General features: G+C 38.9%; 1 protein-coding gene and 1 pseudogene across 1 annotated transcript; one reads left to right on the forward strand and one right to left on the reverse strand.

Annotated features, from left to right (window-relative positions):
* Positions 1–4,081: 4,081 nt before the first annotated feature.
* LOC129244929 (general odorant-binding protein 56h-like) lies at positions 4,082–4,779 on the reverse strand. The gene is made up of 2 exons (XM_054882842.1): positions 4,634–4,779; positions 4,082–4,550 (listed from the first exon to the last, which is right to left on the reverse strand). The coding sequence occupies exons 1-2, from the start codon at positions 4,685–4,687 to the stop codon at positions 4,230–4,232; spliced, it is 375 nt and encodes a 124-aa protein (XP_054738817.1). The 5' UTR covers positions 4,688–4,779; the 3' UTR covers positions 4,082–4,229.
* A 12,115-nt stretch (positions 4,780–16,894) lies between these two features.
* On the forward strand, positions 16,895–17,078 carry LOC129246523 (U2 spliceosomal RNA; annotated as a pseudogene).
* The last annotated feature ends 504 nt before the right edge of the window (positions 17,079–17,582 follow it).

Below are 17,582 nucleotides of genomic sequence, written 5' to 3' on the forward strand. Positions count from 1 at the left end.
AAATTATGGTAGAAAATGTAACTGCCGGAGTGGAGTTTGATGCTGTCCTTCATTTAAGTCAGCTGGCCGTTACTACTCGTATTTATCGAAACTACTTTTTCCGGCACGGTCTGCATGATAACTCATACAGTTTTTAATATTTCTTGATGCGGGTTTTTTGAAATATTCGAAAGTATTTTATCTGTAATCTGTCGAGACGATTTTTTATTTTTTTATTAAAAATTTTATAAACATAATTCAAGTGTGACATGTATGACGTAAAACGTCATTTTTAAAATGCCGTAAATTGCAAAATTCTTCAAAATTCAAAAATTCGACACGGCAGAATATAGCTACAACTCTGTTTTACAAGAAATTTTTTACTTTTTACAGATCCATCAACATTTCAAGGAGAAATGATGCAAACCGAGGAGCAACTTTTTTTCGTTGTATTTTGGGTCACGTGATTTTTTAAATACTAATTTTTGTAAAGAAAAATGAAAATAAATTTTTTTATAAAATTCAAGTACTAATAAACAATAAATAAATTTTTTAGTATTTATTTCTATTGTTATCCCTTCTAAATCCAGGCTTCTTTTAGTGCATGTTTTCTGCGGAATGCTTTTGCTAGCTACATCCTGTTTGTAGACATGAGACATGGAGTCAGCGCTTGGAAGCCGTAGTTGATCTTTCATTTCCTGTTGGCAAGTGGGTACAAAGATTTCTCATTGAGGATTATCACGGGTAGTCTGCACTTGTCGTCCACTTCGCCAATCTTTGCTACCTTCCAGTCGCTGGTAGGTAGTTCGGGGTTGCCTAGCTTTATCAGGTGCAGGACTTCCTCTGGATCAGAATCGAAGTCTGGTATCCAGGCTCTACATCTTGGCCGGTTAGGGATGTCTTCTCGGTGGACCATATCAAGGTGGGCTAAGGTTCCCCTATGCGATTAACCGCTAGGGTGTATAGGTCCACGGAACGTTGATCAGCGCACCTTATTAGTTTGACGCGGGATTGAAACCATCGAGCATCTGAGCGACTGGGTGGAGGTTCTGGATTTCCAGTACACCTTCCAAAGACTCCTATTTATTAAGTCCCAGTTTTCTTGAGAGATCGCACCATCATGGGAACTGCGATCAATCACCGCCCGTATATGGCTTCCTTTCGCTACTTCCGCGAAAGACCTCTTCGTCGTGACTTTAGTCATTTGAGTGGCGGATACCTTAGTTCGTTTGGCTTAAGCCGATGTCCCTTCACTCGATCACTTGCGCTTGCCTTGTGCGGAGCCTATTTTGGCCTTCTCCCGGTGTTCGGTAATGAAGGCTTCAGCCCTCGCCTTGGAGTCCGACTGTTCATCCGTCAGATCCTCTTCGCTAATGTCTTTCAGTCTCTCCAGGATTCTGAAGACCGATCGCCTGGTACGATAGTACCTTTCTGACGCACTTATATGCTTCCGGGGGTGGGTACTACCCGGGGCAGTGATAGCGCCAGAAGGGCAGACATCAGAAGCCATTGGCTTAGCCATGTGGTCCGATGCTGCCGACATTGGTGGAGGTGTTTCTCCTTTCGGAGTTCCCGTGCCACCTGGAGTGACGGGGACAGCAAGATCTGCTTGCCTTCTGACAGGGCGGATCTTGCTTTCCAAGGATTTTGTTGCGAGGGGGGTCTACTGCTGGAACCAGACTTAGATGGTAGGTCATCCTCAACTTGTTTTATGACAGTGTTGGGATTGCTGCCAGTAAGAGGTCTCGCTGTCGTAGAGGCAGTCCCTGAAGGGACGGAGCAAGAGTTAGGCCCCGGCATGGCCACAGCCTTTACTCCGCTTACGTTAGTGGTCTCATTTATTGAAATACCTGACCTTCCTGAAGGATTTGGTCTTGATTTTGGGTTGCCTTGGAGCCTCGGACAACAAGGTTTTTTTTATTAATTTTTCATTTCATAATCGACCGCACTGCTCGACGTGACGAGCGTGGCGGACTAGGATGTTTTAGGGGAAAAAGGGGAAACATCGACCGTGGCAGTCCCCTCTTCCAGAAGGGCGCCGTTAAAATACAGCCGGATACCCCTGGCTGCAAACCATCCATTGGGCATGGTGACGCGTAACACCCTGGATTAGGGGGGTGCAGGAGAGGAGATGATGGGATACCAGGTTAGGGACCAACAGTGGGATGGTCGTCGGTACGGTAATCTCCGCATGGTGATTGACTGGCCTCCGCCGTTCTCCGAATGGTGGGCTAGCCAATACCCATGCGGAGCTTCCCTCTTAGTTCGTGGTGGGTTAACCCTCATGATATGGGGGCTAAACCAGCACTTAAGCCTCATCCCCGCGGCAAGGAGACCAACTTTATCAGGAAGTGAAGACTGTACTTTGCTCGAAAATAAACCTACATCAAAATATTCCCTGTAACTGTATTTTGCAGCGGTAAAACTTCAGCAGTTTTTATATTGCGCTTGATTTATTGGTTCACTTGAATAGAGGCGCCAACCAAAAAAGAAAATATAATAACAACTGACGGAATGTTTTTTTAGATTCATTATTCAAAGCTAGTTTGTGCTGCCACCTGATTTATAAATTACTTCGTAAATATGTTGATGAATAGTTTCGTACAAATTTTCCAGATAGCCTAATAAAATTTCAGACCACACCGTTTTAATGATTCGAATTAAAGCATTTTTGTCTTCAAATAATATAGTTGTCCATTCTCACAAACCTTACGAGCAAGCCAACTCAATAGATTTTCAATAGTGTTCAGATCTGGAGAATACAGGGGCCATGCTAAAGTTTTGAAGTGTTGAAACTGTGTGTGCGCAGCTGCATTATGCTGCTAAAAGATCCAATTGATAGGACCAAATGTTTCACGAATTTCTAGGAAAGATTATTTCAACAGATCTTTGCACCTAATTCCGGTCGTTTTGTGTTCTAAAATTTTTCATTCGAACGCACCATAGTGCGATTTTGCTCCCCATATCATAAGAACAAACTTCACGGCAGTGATGTCGACTCAAATACTATTCCCTGCTTTCTGAAATCATCGAAATATTAACTCTTTTCATCCAGCCCATCCTGATTGAACTTCTTTTTGTTACTAAATACTTCCTATGTCTTCTTCGATATGTATATCAGAACTCGAAGCCAAGTGGTCCCTTGCAAAATCGAGGTGGCATTCTTTGTCAAATTTATTCAAAGGTTTTTTTTGTAATTTTTTATGTTTCAGATATTTTAGTGGTTGAAACACTTAAAATTATACAAATAAAACCGCGAAGTGTTGGAAATTCATTTACTACGAACGTGTCCACATTTATTTTAGAGGTTTAAGTGTTCTGCGCAGGCCCGACGAGAGGGGGATCGGGTACTTTTTCCCCCAGGCCCGGAGTTCTCAGAGGGGCCCGGACACGAGATTATACGTATTTATATGAATTCGACATTATTGGAAAGGGCCCGCATTTGCAATTTTCCCCCGGGGCCCGGATATGCTCTCTACGGCCCTGGTTCTGCGCAATCAGAGCTATAAGCGCATGATTGCGAATGCAAAATACCTTTCAGGTCGTTGTGATCTTGTATTCGGCAGAGCTCACGAATAGGGTAGGCAGACGTTATCAATTTTGAAGCTTTTCTCAAGAACAAGCCAACCCATCCTAATAGCAATGAAACAGTTTTTGGACTTTGCCTTCGTTATCAATTTGGACATCTTTTTCCTAAAAGCATTGCATCGAAAAGCCTTCTCATCTTAACTATTTGCCTTGCTTCCTGAAATGTCAAGCATCAAAATTTGCAAATGTACTTGCGGTTGAAGTGCAAAATATCCCCCGCTTGTGATTGAAAAATGTACCTTTTAGCTAATAAATTAAATCCAATCACCGGCCGATTGCCTAAGCGATCGTTAGTGTCCTGGTGGTAAAAAAATTTAATAAATTCATAGATCTGGTAGGAATGACTTTTTCTGTCTTGCACATTCGCTGAGCTTTCAGAAAGTTCACAAAAGCTGCGTGCGATAAAGCGCCTCAAAACTGCCATGTAAGTTGTATGCAATTTATTGAAAGCTTTTATTTCGCTTTCATTTTCAGGACCACCAATTCAGCAACCACAACAAAAAACTCCAATAACTGCTGTTCAAATAAGTTCAATATAATTACATGCAATTATAAATAGAGACCTCCACCTAAAATGAGCAAACGCTCCAACAAAAAACATTCAACAATTTCGCTAAAACTTTGCGTTTTACATTGCCCGTTCGCCAGCACTTCTAACCAATTTATTTGTGTGCCACTAGGCATTGGGTGATTTTTGCAGCTGTATCACATGGCGACGAGCCCGCCTCATTCTTGCAAGCGTCCACAGCGCTAGCCAACTTTGCATTGTTGGGCATTTTAGCTTTGGCTGCATCCGCATTGAAGGTGCCAGAATCGTTCATAATGCCTTGTTTGACCATGGCGCATTGCATGCTGCATTTCAGATCATCCGAGGGTGTAGCCAATTTGCCCTCCATAAACTCGTGGAAGTCTTTGGGCGAAACATTGTGCTCCTTATTACATTCCTCGATAATTTTGCGCATTTCCGGATCATGTGGCTGGCACTGGAAGTGGAATTTGAAAGAAAGCGAAATTTTGATAATTTTTGCTAAATATTTTTACAAAATTTTTGCCATTTATCACTTACCAATGTGGTAGCGCTGAAAACGACAATGAGCGCAACAGTTATGAAGGAATTCATTGTTAGAAAATATTTGCGTATTTTTGGAATTTAAAAACCTTTATGGGTAGATGATCACTCTACAAGCTTTGGAGCGTAGTTTGCCCAACTGTTGTGATGTGCCCGCATTTATACTAAAAATTCGCGCCAACATTTTCATTAATCATGCGCTGGGCTGTTTATTGAAGTGTTTTTCACACGCAAATTTGAGCTTTTTCGTTGTTTTTTCGATTTAATTCTGTTTTTTATTTGGTGGAGAAGGTACAAAGTCGCGCTTAATTGACGCCCGCGATCTGTTGATTCTAATCATTGCGCTTAAATTGTTCTGTTCCGCAACGTGATTTTGTCACTGTCACTGCGTGCTCTATTGGATTCTATCTGTGCTTTACACGAGGAAGCGATTGATAAATGTTTTTTTGTTTTTGTTTTTGATTTAATTTGCTTTTCATCAAACTTGTAATCTACATTTATGTTTACAAAACACATATTTTACGCTAATTATAAATACTATAGGAAAATAATTCGATTAGATTTGTACGCATCTTTTGGTAACTAAATGAAAAATTTTAAGCTATGTGCAGTTGGTAAGTACTTTTTAACGAATTACCGATTAAATAAATTGTTATTTCCTGATAATTTGTTTAATAGATCTGCCGATTTGCTGGAGTAGTTGTCGCTCCTACCCCCGCTCCACATTGGAGGTCTGCCAGTGCCTGCCGAGATGCGTTAATATGGAGAAGGCAGTAGTTACATATATAGGCAAATGGGTCTGAATGTTCAGGAATTTATCGGCAAATATCTTCTTATTAAGCCCAATTTCGTTAAAGAGCTCAGTCCCAGCTCTTGCTTTTATTTGTGACGTGCGTCTTGATGTTGTTCCACTAATAGAGGAACTTACAGTTTTAAGAAGACTCCGAGCGGTAGACGACCGAGGGAAATGAGACATTATGTATGTATAAGTAGTATGAGTAATCATCAGAGGACGGTATCTCGAGCGTATCACTACTACTCATTTAAGTTAAACTCTATAAAAGGTAGTCACAAATAGTCTGCGGTATTCACGGAGTTTTGAACTATTTTCGAGAACATTTTATGGGCATAGTTATACCCCTTTAAAATTTCGATCTCTGCTTAACATCTACAGCCACATTAAAGCCCATTACCTAAACTCCCTGAGCTGTTGAATGGCCATAGTACACAGCCACGTTGCTTGAGTCTCTAGCATTTAATTCTAGTAGCGTGAATGACAGTTAATTCGCACTCTGTGCGTAAATTTACTAAGTTTTCTGCTTATAAGAGGAGCCGAAGCATAGCTTAATCTGGAAAACATTTAGTAAACGGTATCTTGATTCGCTCAGGCTACTCCATTAAGTTGAACTCTTAACGAGGTAGTCCCAAAAAGAGACCCAAATGATCTCTTATTTGAACTGCAGATATTCACAAAGCTCAAGACTATTTCTATCAATCTCTCTGATGAATCATTCTATTAATTACACGCCGACTTACACTTTTAATATTACTTGGATTAAGCTGATGGTTGTAGCATTTCTTTATTTGAGTGCACTGGCTGTCTACGAAATAGTCGCATTGCAGCTTGTGGAAAAGCATGAATGCTCGTTTTGCACTGATACTCGCTCTAAACCATTTATTCCTTAAGATTGCCAAACCCTGAATGAAGATCTCTGGTTTCATTGAAAACAGCAAACTAATCTGCGTTTAAATGTGCTGGAAGGACCTCCAAATAAAGGTACATTTTCATTAAACCAAAGGTCATTGGCTTCATGCCTGAGCAAAGCTATAAGTTAACCAAAAAACTAAACAACGTGGGGTTGAAGCAAAGAAAATGCAAGAAAAAGCCAAGTGGCTCCTAACTTTCCTCAGCAAAGAACTCGTAGAGAAGCGAGGCTTCTCCATTCTGAAAAAAAAGTTGAATGTAGTAAAATATGTTACCGCAAAGCACAATGGAATCTGTAAAAAAGTCGAGAGTTTTGCTAACATATTTGCATGCAAATTACTTTTGGGGCTTTCGTGGTACACCAGGAATCGGTACGAAAACACTAAAGACCCACAGATAATAAATATATAACAAAACTGGGTTGTCGTGTTGGCTGTCGTGAAGTTGAGCTGGGTTTACTTTACACTCAAAAGACGCCAACGATGACCTAGTTTTGTTACAGTTCAAGAATCGGGTGCTCAACGGAGTTGTAGATTGAGACAAGAAGTTTGGCGGGATACCAAAGAATCGGTGTTTGAAGTGGCTAAAGGCAGCCTGAGCAAAGGCCTGTTTCATATATTGTTGGCTAACCTTGAATCCATTTTAGTTGTAAGGAAGCAAGAGCCACCTCAAATCCTCGCTTTAGAAAGCCACAAACAATAGTTAGAGCACTTTGATTGGAGAGATATACCCATTGAGCCACCAACAAGAGCCTGGTGAAAGAAGACTTTGGCGAAGTTAATAAACTTTAAAACATGAGTATGCATGTGGTGGTGGTGGAGGTGTTGCTGAGTGGCACAGTCATAACGGAATAAGCACAAAAGATGCCATTTTGAAACACCACTTGTAGAACCGCTGCCGTTTATAAGTCGAACCATCTTGATTTGACGCTGAATCTGTTGATATCTCGAGAACTTCTGCTTGAAAAGTACTATTGCAATTCCCCAGGCGAAAAGACTTCGAATATACACCGGCCCCCACAATTCTTCTTAGATCCGTCAATATAAAGTGCAGTTGTATTCTCGTTGACTACTGAATTCAAATTCCATGCCTTTCGCGTGGAAAACTTTACTTTAAACTCTATTCCAAAGTCTAAGGTTGCGGCAGTAAAAACTGATGAGTTTCTAGTAAGCCTGTGTCTATCTAAAATAACGCTATGGTCATGTATTCTAGCATTCCGAAAACTACTTTCTTTCATTCTGAAGGCAGTCGTCGTTGCTGTTAGGCGTAGTTGTAAGTCTATTGGTAACAGGTAGAGCACGACATTAAGTGCCTCTGCTGGCCACGACTTCCTAGCTCCAGTTAAACATATCTCTTTGCTGGAATGTTGGTACAACTGTCCTCTATAGTGTCGCAGAGTTTGAGAAAGAATTTGTCTTAAATTTTGTATGTTTGAACAGAATTGCATGTGCCGAATCATTGAAGATGCTGCAGAAAGCCTATGGCGAGTGTGCTTTATCAAAACACGGGTCTATGAATGGATTTTTTCCCCGATCTGGTCGCCCATTAACGTCTTCAACGGATGAAAACGTTGAAAAAGTCAAGGAAATGGTACTGGAAAACCATCATTTAAGATTGAGGGAGGTAGCTCGTGACCTTAGCATGTCTCACGAATCAATGCGCAATATTCTACACCATCAATTAGGTATGAGACGTGTGGCTACTCGACTCGTTCTAAGAGAGTTACATTTCTTTCAAAAAATTCATCGGAAGAAGATGGCTGAAGACATGCTTGAGCAAGTTAATTCGGACCAAACGTTTATCCAGCGCATCATACAGTTAACATGCGGCTAAATGGCGCTATCCACATGAGCCGAAACCGAAAAAACCACGTCAAAATCGGTCCAACGTGAAAGTCATGCTACTCGTTTTCTTTGATCATCATGGTGTTGTGCACTCGGAATTCATTCCAAATGGTTCTACGGTAAATAAAGAATATTATTTGGAAGTGGTGCGACGTTTGAGAGAGAATGTGCGAAGGAAACGGCCCAATTTATGGAAAGAAAACTCATAGACCTTGCACCATGATAACACACCGTCTCACAAGGCTCATATTCCGCACATTTTTTTGGCGAAAAACTCGACAAATATCATCGAACAACTACCGTAGTCACTGGATTTAGTCACCCCTGTGACTTTTCCTTTTCCCAAAACTTAAATTGCCACTCCGCGGATGCCGTTTCCTTCGTGGAAGCATTTTGTGGCTCTTATGAAACGCAGTATTGATGCCAACCCCACGCCAGACAGTTGTGTAAGAGAATTAAAAAAGTATTTACCTAGACAACCTGCTTTGATTTTACCTAGGGCTGGACAATTGCAAAGGAAATGCTCAACTATTTCTTCCTCTTCCTCATCTCTGCAACTTCTGCAATATTCATGGGAGAAACCTCCTAGTCTCGAGGAATGCCTGCCAAATAGCCAGTAACCGGTTAAACAATCAACAACCTTCGAGATATTGTCTCTTGAGAGACTAGGAAATTTCTTTGTTCTTTTCTTCTTTATTTGCGGCCATAGTAGCCTAGCTGTTAGACACGTATCTTCATTTCTCCATGACCTATTGGCCTCTTAGATAATGTGGTTTTTTATTATTAGTTTACTCGTGGCCGAAGGTATTTCAATGGTACTTTTATCCCGGAACAGTTGAAGAGCAGTACCTTTTCTGGCTAGCTCATCAACTTTACAGTTTCCCTCAATATCTCTATGTCCCGGAAGCCAAATATATCAGATTTCGCGCAGGTAAATTTATTAGCACTTCCAGCGCTTTGGATATTTGCTTTTAACGGCAATTGCTAAGTCATCTGCGTAAGCTGTGACGTGGCAACCCACTCTTTCCAGGGTCAGCAATAGGGAGTTTACTGCCCCAGTTTCTACTGGCAACCTTTTGCAAGTGTAATAAGCTATAGTATATAAGCGATTACTACCCGATTTTCTACATTCACTCTGTCTGTAAGCGGAATTTCAACCTCATTGATTGATGGTAGTCTAAACTGAGGAACATTCAAAAATAATCATATAAATATTTTCCTTCTGCACATATTTTGCCCACTATTGCAGTTGAATTTTCATACTGTCTGATATGGTATACTGTCTCATGATTTATTGCCATATGTGCATGTGTATGTATATCTGCATGCATATATAATAATTAATTTGCGGTGTGATTTTTCGGTTTGCTTTTGCATGCTTTTTTCGCTAATTATTATTCTAATTTAAATTGTTAAAAATAAAAGTACATACCCCTTAATAAAAACTGGCTCATTAATAGTCAATTGGGTATACATACATATACATATGTGTGTAATTGAAGGCTAGGCTATGTTTTGTTTTTGCATTTGTGGAGCAAATTTATCACTAATGTGAATTTGTGAGTAATTTGAAAATTGCTTAACATTTATACTAAAAAAAAATTTCATTTTGTGAGTAATAATTGTAATGGCAGTTATTTGATGGCTAAGGGTGATCAAAAAGTACTACTATAAATGAGTTATAAAAGGTTGAGGCTCGAGTTGCACAATTAGAAAAAAAAAATTAAGACGAACTCGCGAATATGCATGCACTGATGTACCCGCATAGGTACTAGGTACTAATTGTACACACTAGGGTGGGCCAAGATTTACTTTTTTTGAAATTAAACTTACACTTTGATGTACTAAAATGAATAAACCATTCACTGCATAGTCCCAAACTGCATACCCAGAAGTTATATTTAAACATTTGTAAATACTGATGACAATTTGTTGAAATTTGCTGAATTTTTGAACGAAGTTTGTTAGTTGAAGTTATTATTGTAAAAATGATAGAAACAAATTTTTTTTTGCATGAGATGCCTTGAGCTACTCAAGCGTAGAAAGTGTGCTAACTAAAAATGAACTTACAAAATACTCTCCTAAATTATATTTTTCACGAAGTTTAGGAGCACGCGAAGGCTATCGCATTAGGTTAACACCACCAGCATCTCAACTTAGTTGTCCACTGGCCGAGCGAACCAAAAAAAATGGTAAAAATTTCCATTGCTTTGACACTCAGCCAGTCTCCGCTGTGCATTACCCAGATGAAACCTCACATACGTACATATGTATGTATACATAAATATTAAATGTTTAGAGGTAGCAAGTGATCAACTCCCAGAGCAAGCTCGGGCAATAACTTTAGTGCGAGTGTCAATGCTCAGGGGCAGGGTGATCCCATAACAGGCGTACACCCAAATAAATTTATGCATACGACACTAAATAAAGCAAAATTACACTTATCCCAGAGTGGGCAAAACATTACTTGCCACTTAAATACAAATATGCATAAATATGCAAAAATATACAACAACAACACTACTTACCTGTACATTAATACGCATACAATAAATATTTAAGGGGATAAGCAGCGAGGGTCGGCTATCAGAGACTGGGTTATGCTCTGGCATGAGCGTCTAAGTGTGTGAAATTTGGACCCCTGGAGGGGGTCAGGGATAGTTCCAAGCAACTTAGTTGTAAAGGCTTTGCCAAATACACTGTAAAGCGGAAAATATGTGCTGTAAAATTAGGACAAAAGGTAACAGAGTGTAAGCGTTGAAGGGTAGCGAGGCCTGCTGTGATTTGGATGGGCATGAGGTGATTTTGTATGCAACTGTGTTAGTTGTGTTTGGAAAAAATGAGCTTACGATGGTGGGGAACATGTACAGCAGTCTTCCGAGCATTTGCCTTGCAAGGAGGAAATTCGCGAAACATCGGACGCAAAACAAAAAAAATTTTGAGTTTTGACCGACCTCAAATTTGCACTTTGATGTACTAAAATTGGATGGGCTATAAAACTGTGTAGGCAGAAGTTTTCTACAAATTTCGTTATTTTGTGATAATATTTTGGAAATTTCCTAAATTTTTGTGAACTTCGTATAAAGTGTTTCATGTGTATGTTTAAAGATTTCGTTATGGAATGAAATATATTTTTATATATTACAAAGGTAACAAGCACAAGTGTACGAGTATGATGAAGAGAAACAAGTGAGTTTTGGGGTGTGCAAATTTTTTCACCATTTTTTACTTACCCAATTAGCACTTAGAAGCATACCACAGATGCTTTAAAGTTAATCTGAGATCGCAAAGAGTTAATGGTCTAGAAATCCTACTAATAGAGCTGTTTTTAATTTTTCTTCTATGTGATAGAAGACCTTAAAGGCCTTTATACCTAAAAAAGCTTAGGAAAAATCAGAAGTGATCCTCGCTCAACTCACAAAGTTCAATTGCACTCGAAGTCGTGGTTCGTTTAACGGCTGCGTCTCATTTTGATTATCAGCAGTTTCTTTTATGCAGATTCATAGATGCCCTAATCTTTTAAAACCTTTATATGGCGGTAATCAGGTGTATATATTTCATGGACATTTGGGACACACATCCATTGTTAGCACTTTTTCGAGCGTCTTCTTTAACTCGGGATGTGCATATTGATTTATCTTACATGTGGAGCGACTTAAAATTTGATGCCCACTCTTGAAGTACAAATGCCTTTCATGAGAAGATTTTATAAGACATAAATGCCTTGCAATCACCCGCCGAGTGTCGATGTTACTAGAAAATGTCTTGTTTTTAGCATATAATATTTCTTATTTACTTATTCACGCGGAAGAGTATTCGTATACGGTGGTCGTGGTGATAATAAATTTAAATTTATATTCCACTTTGGATTTAATTTTCACTACTGGGTTGCCCATATTCGACGGACCAATCTTTTTTTTTTTAAATCAAAGAAAAACATAATGCAAAAACACAATTGTTTTGATGTTGACGATAATAATCATTTTATTTGGTTCAAGTAGATTTGTTGACATCACTTTTTGAATATGATATCTCTCAAATGGTCGCCTTGAGCCTGTACGGCGTATTGTTCCCGTTTTGCAGAATTTTCCGTTGTTTTAGCTAACATTTCGGCTGGAACAGCGGCTATTTCCTCACGGATGTTGTTCTTGAGCTCTTCTATGGTCTTTCGCTTATTAATATAAACCTTTGATTTTAAATATCCCCACAAGAAGAAGTCAGTCAATTCCTCAAAAAATCGATTGTGGTGCGAGCTGTGTGTGGTGGAGCGCCGTCTTGTTGAAACCAGAACTGCCTCATACGCTTTCGACGAATAATTGGCATCACAAAAGTGGTTATCATATCGCGATAACGCTCCTTATTGACGGTAACAGCTTGACCATCTCCATGTTCGAAGAAAAACGGCCCAATAATCGTTTTCGCACTAACGCCGCACCAAACAGTGACTTTTTCGTCGTAAAGACGTACCTCTTGAACTTCGTGAGGATTTTGAGTGGCGTAAATACGGAAATTTTGCTTGTTTACCGTCCCATTCAATAGGAAATGAGCCTCATCGGACATTTGTTCTTCTTCTTCTTCTTTTGACTTCTTTTGTTGAATGTAAATTTCAACAATTTGGGAGCGCTCGCGTGGCGTACACTGCTTGGACTGACGGGTTGCCAGAATGGGTCCGTCGAATATGGACAACCCTGTAGTAAAAACTACTTTTTAATGGAAAAAGGAATACCAATTTAAGAACGAGATGACATCTGGCATGGTGGCGTATGGTTTCAAATTAATTCAATTACTATTTTTCCAAATACTTTGAAATATTCCCGGTTGCACATCAAACATTGTAATGGCTTGTTATTTCGTGCTCTGCCTTAACGACAAATTTATCTCGATTTCACTGGAAGATCTTTCTAGCTTTTTTCCTTTACTCGAAGACCTGGTTTTGGGATCTGAAGGCAAGAATAGATTCTCATAAAGAAATAAATCAATTCCATACCAATTTATCCGCCCTAGTGTTCAAAGTAGCCGAATGGGTTGGTGCGTGACTACAATTTGGGAGTGTGTAAGTTCGACCCTTCGTGCATAAAAATCAAATAATAGAAAAAGTGGTTTCTAATAGCTGTCATGAAAAAGCTCCTTATCAAACCTTATCTCTCCATTTGTGGAACAACATCAAGCCGCACACTAAAAATTGGAGAAGGAGATCGGCCAAACACCTAACATAAGTGTACGCGCCAATTGTTATTATTATTTTTAATGTTCATAAGTATACTCGTAGTTGTTCACAATGTATCTACGCCAAATGCGTAAGCTTTCGCTTGAACTACGCTTTTTTACACGCTTATCTTAACCCGTACGAGTTATTCCATTTTCGGCGACCTATTGTAATATTTTTTGGAAAACCCTCTACTTGATTTGTAAAAGACTTTTTACTACAGCTGTTTTGTGAACGGGTCAAAAAGGTGATATAAGTAGCCATTACAGGGTTAAAATGTATTACAAAATATTTCTGGTTAAGTTCTATTACTAGTCTGGAAGATATCCGCTTTCTTAATTATGATATTTTCTTCTTGTTGAGTACCCATTGTTGAGCAGATTATTCGACAGACTGACTTCAAAGAGTACCCACGAATCCCACCTAGCGAACTTTTGTTGGTTGCTCTTTAAATTTTGTTTGGTTCTTCGGATACACTTTCACTTGTGTATGTATGTATGTATACGTATATCTTTTTTATACATACTTTCATAGTATGAAAATACTTACAAACAGGCGCATCCATTTATTGTCATTTTTGTGTGTCATTTGAAGCAGTCGGCCCATAAAATGCCATTCAATTCTATGGGGACTTTCACTCAATGGCGCACGCACGCACACATGCACAGGCCGAGCTTTCAGCGCAGCTTGCGGCCTGTGGGAAATGCTACACATAGAAATGTAGCCAAGCATAAAAAACAAACGCACATTACAATAACAAAAACAATAATAATATTAAGCAAGCAAACCAATACACACAGAAAAGCAGTAAAACATGTAAAATTTAACATAAATTTGTTGTTAGTTTGACAGGACAACAGTGAGTAGTCACTGGAGCACCGTTGGGCTGGCAACAAGACTTTGCACTACGATGAGTGGCACAGGAATCATGGGGGGAAGAAGCAAGACGAAAAATGCGTGCACTCGCCTGGGGATGACTCTTCATTTGTGTTTTTTTACCAGAATAAATATCGTTATGTGTTTTTTGTGTGTGTATTTTTTTATTTTATTTTTTCTAAGCTCTTCTTCCTCGCCTTCGCCTTGTTTGAGTATTGCATCTGCTAGCTAGCTTGCTTGCGGGGTCGTTGCCCCATTTTGTGCATAAAGTTAACACTAACATTTTAAAGCTTAAACGCATTGGGGGTAGGCATTCTGGCTGCCTCTAAGCCCCCTTGACGCCTTAGGAAAGCAATAAGAAATGCAGCGCAAGTATCCGGCGTACATGTGTGTGTGTGTGCGTATGTGTTTACAGCAGTGTGTTTTTTGTATCGTATTTTCTTTGGAGATTAATGCCAAAGTAGGTGTATGCTCTGCCCTTGGGTCGTTCTGGGTACGACTGCCCTCATGAATACACAGTTGTCGTCAAAATAATAAGAACACCATATTTTGAACAATTGTGACTAATTTTCTCTTTCGTTTTTAAATTTAATAAATTTTCTTTAAAAATATAGTTCATTTGCAATGAATATCAAATAAATGAAAGCTTGAAAAATGTACAAAAATTTAAACAAATTTCATAAATTTTTGAACAATTTAATCAGAATTGAAAAAAATTGGGTAGGCAGTTTTGTTGGGCTTTACATTTTAGTAAAATAAGATGCAAGTTTGAAGTGGCTCAAAATTTTCTTTCGTTTCTCATTGAATTTTGGTTGACTGCGCCATGATAAACGGCCTTTTGCTACTGGACATTGAAACTCGTAATCTCCACAATATTGATTCCAACAAGATGGTGCTATTTGGCACACAGCCCATGAAACAAGGGATGCACTGCATCGCCGTTTTGATGAGCAATTTATTTATTATCTCGGACCAGTGGATTGGCCACCAAAATCGTCTAATATCACACCTTTTGGTTTCTATTAAAGTCTAAATGCCTTATGGATAAACCAGCTTAGATTGAGGCATTGGAAGCCAACATCACTAAAGTTATTCGCGAGATACCAAACGAAGTCCTCCAGCGAGTCATTCAAAGTTGGTGTTTTGGGATGACCGAATTACAGCGCAGTTGCGTCCAACATTTGAAAGGGACTATCTTTAATAAATAAATGTCATGAATGGTTCTATACAAAAATAGTAAAGATTGCCCATCAATTTGAAATTTAGTTGTTTTATATCAATTAAAACCCGATCACCCTCTATAAGACATTTTTTCAACGCTTACGAAATTTTTGTCAAAACAAAAAAATTATAAAATTTTGGGGAAATTTACTCGACTCTTTATTTGATGTTTATGATATAGAATTAAAAAAAAGAAAAGTATTAAAAACTGGTCCGAATATGGTGTAGTTTTAATTTTGTCCATAAGTGTACAGCTGCCCCCAATATTTACACTTACTACGGATATCAGTGCATAAAAATCTCCCTGACGCTACCTGCTGGCTTTATTTCCTTTTGTATTTGGCTCATATCCAATTTTTCGTCATAACTTTCATTTCAAGTGAAATTTTGTTGCTCCCATGTTGCACACTCATATGTATGTTTGTACAGTGACGATTTGCCCAACTTGCCCATCGTCTACTGCCTCCTTGATAAATGTAACGCAGTGTTGTGTTAAGACATAAACTCTGCTTAGCTATGTTTTGCTTAGCCCTGGGATAAGCATAGGCTTAAGCTTAGTACTTTGACTTCTATGCCGCTGTATATACGGCTGCTCTTTCTATACCTCGCTTTGCTTATCTCATACGGAACTAGCAACAGCACGGCCTTTGTATTTTGAAAACAAACCGTCCAAAAAATTCTCCGCCATAGTGGTAAACCCATTTTATTTCTTGTTTGTATGAGCTTTTGTTGGTATTTATTAAAATTGCCATTTCGTTGTTCACACACCATTTGATTTTAGTACTCTATGTATGGTGCCGTGCTGCGACCTTCGTCTAGTTTGACTTTTTATTGTTTTTACTTTCTCCCACCCGATGCAGTGCATTTCTAAGTAGGCATATGCGGTTTTTTTTTCGCAGGTATTAAATAACAATCACAAATGGCTATCAAAAGTTCGTGAGAAGCCGTTTATGTTTGACGCTCCAAGGTATGGCAGTGTCCCGGTGGAATTAGTTGTCATAGTTGTTGGCAAGCCGTATTGACAATGGTCCAGCTTCAGGGCAAACTCTTGCAAGGCAACAACTTTAGATGGAGCTGTTTATTTTTGAAGTGAAAACTTCTTTAGAATCGTTGGGAGTGATTTGAGGAAAAGTGAAACGAAAAAAGCGACCAACTTGGCTACGAAGCGTTATATTATATGTTGATATAAAAGTAGCGACGAACTAAATAAAAATAACTTTTATTTTTTCTTGTGATTCGAATTCGAACCAAGGATTTTGGATCGGAAGCTCACATTGCTAGTCGCTCGGCTACCGCGCCATGCTGTTGTCGCTGGCCTAAAAGTTATTTAGTTACGAAGCGTTATATTATATGTTGATATAAATAATTTTTGTGAGCGTGTAATTCTCAAGAGTTTTATTAGGTTTATTATTTAAAATGTATTGACTAGGTAGTGTGGTTATCAGTTTAACATCTGATAGATCCTCCATCGGAGGACAACAAATGTTAAACTAATTTTTGGAAATGGGCGGAGTGTTTTAGGGGCTTGCTCCACCTCTGCCACGGGTTGGCCCGGTATTGCAGTACGGCCGGGATTTCGGCCTTGAATAAATACAAGAAGAAATATACTAATACATTTAGCTTTGGTGGGAAGAGACATAAATTTTTATATGAATACAAGTAGACGAAAATGGAAGAAATTTGTAAGTCTGTTTCTTCGGTCCGTTTGGGTATTTTTTTTGACAACATCGAAACCAAAGCATTTGTATCATATTTTATCTATCATAAGCCACTCGTATCATTTGTTGAAATTGAAAACATTGAGGATGAATAATGATAAAATGAAGAAAATAAAATATGAACTTTATAGCAATATTATAATGAACCTATAATTATCCCGCTCTTATTCTCTCTCAGTTTGTTTTACGGGAAGGTTTCACTTCTATCAAGTCTAACCGTTAGACTGGTATTTTTTTTCTTTAGCTCTTCTTATACTCAAATTAATGGCGGCTCTAATTTTCTATACATCGTAGGCCCTCACACTTTCGTTACTCACACGAAAGTGGTATCAATGAATTTGTATAATTATGAAGATAGTTTCGAAGTTCGTAGAAT

Source organism: Anastrepha obliqua, chromosome 4 (genome assembly GCF_027943255.1).
Source record: "Anastrepha obliqua isolate idAnaObli1 chromosome 4, idAnaObli1_1.0, whole genome shotgun sequence".
Lineage (NCBI taxonomy): Eukaryota > Metazoa > Arthropoda > Insecta > Diptera > Tephritidae > Anastrepha > Anastrepha obliqua.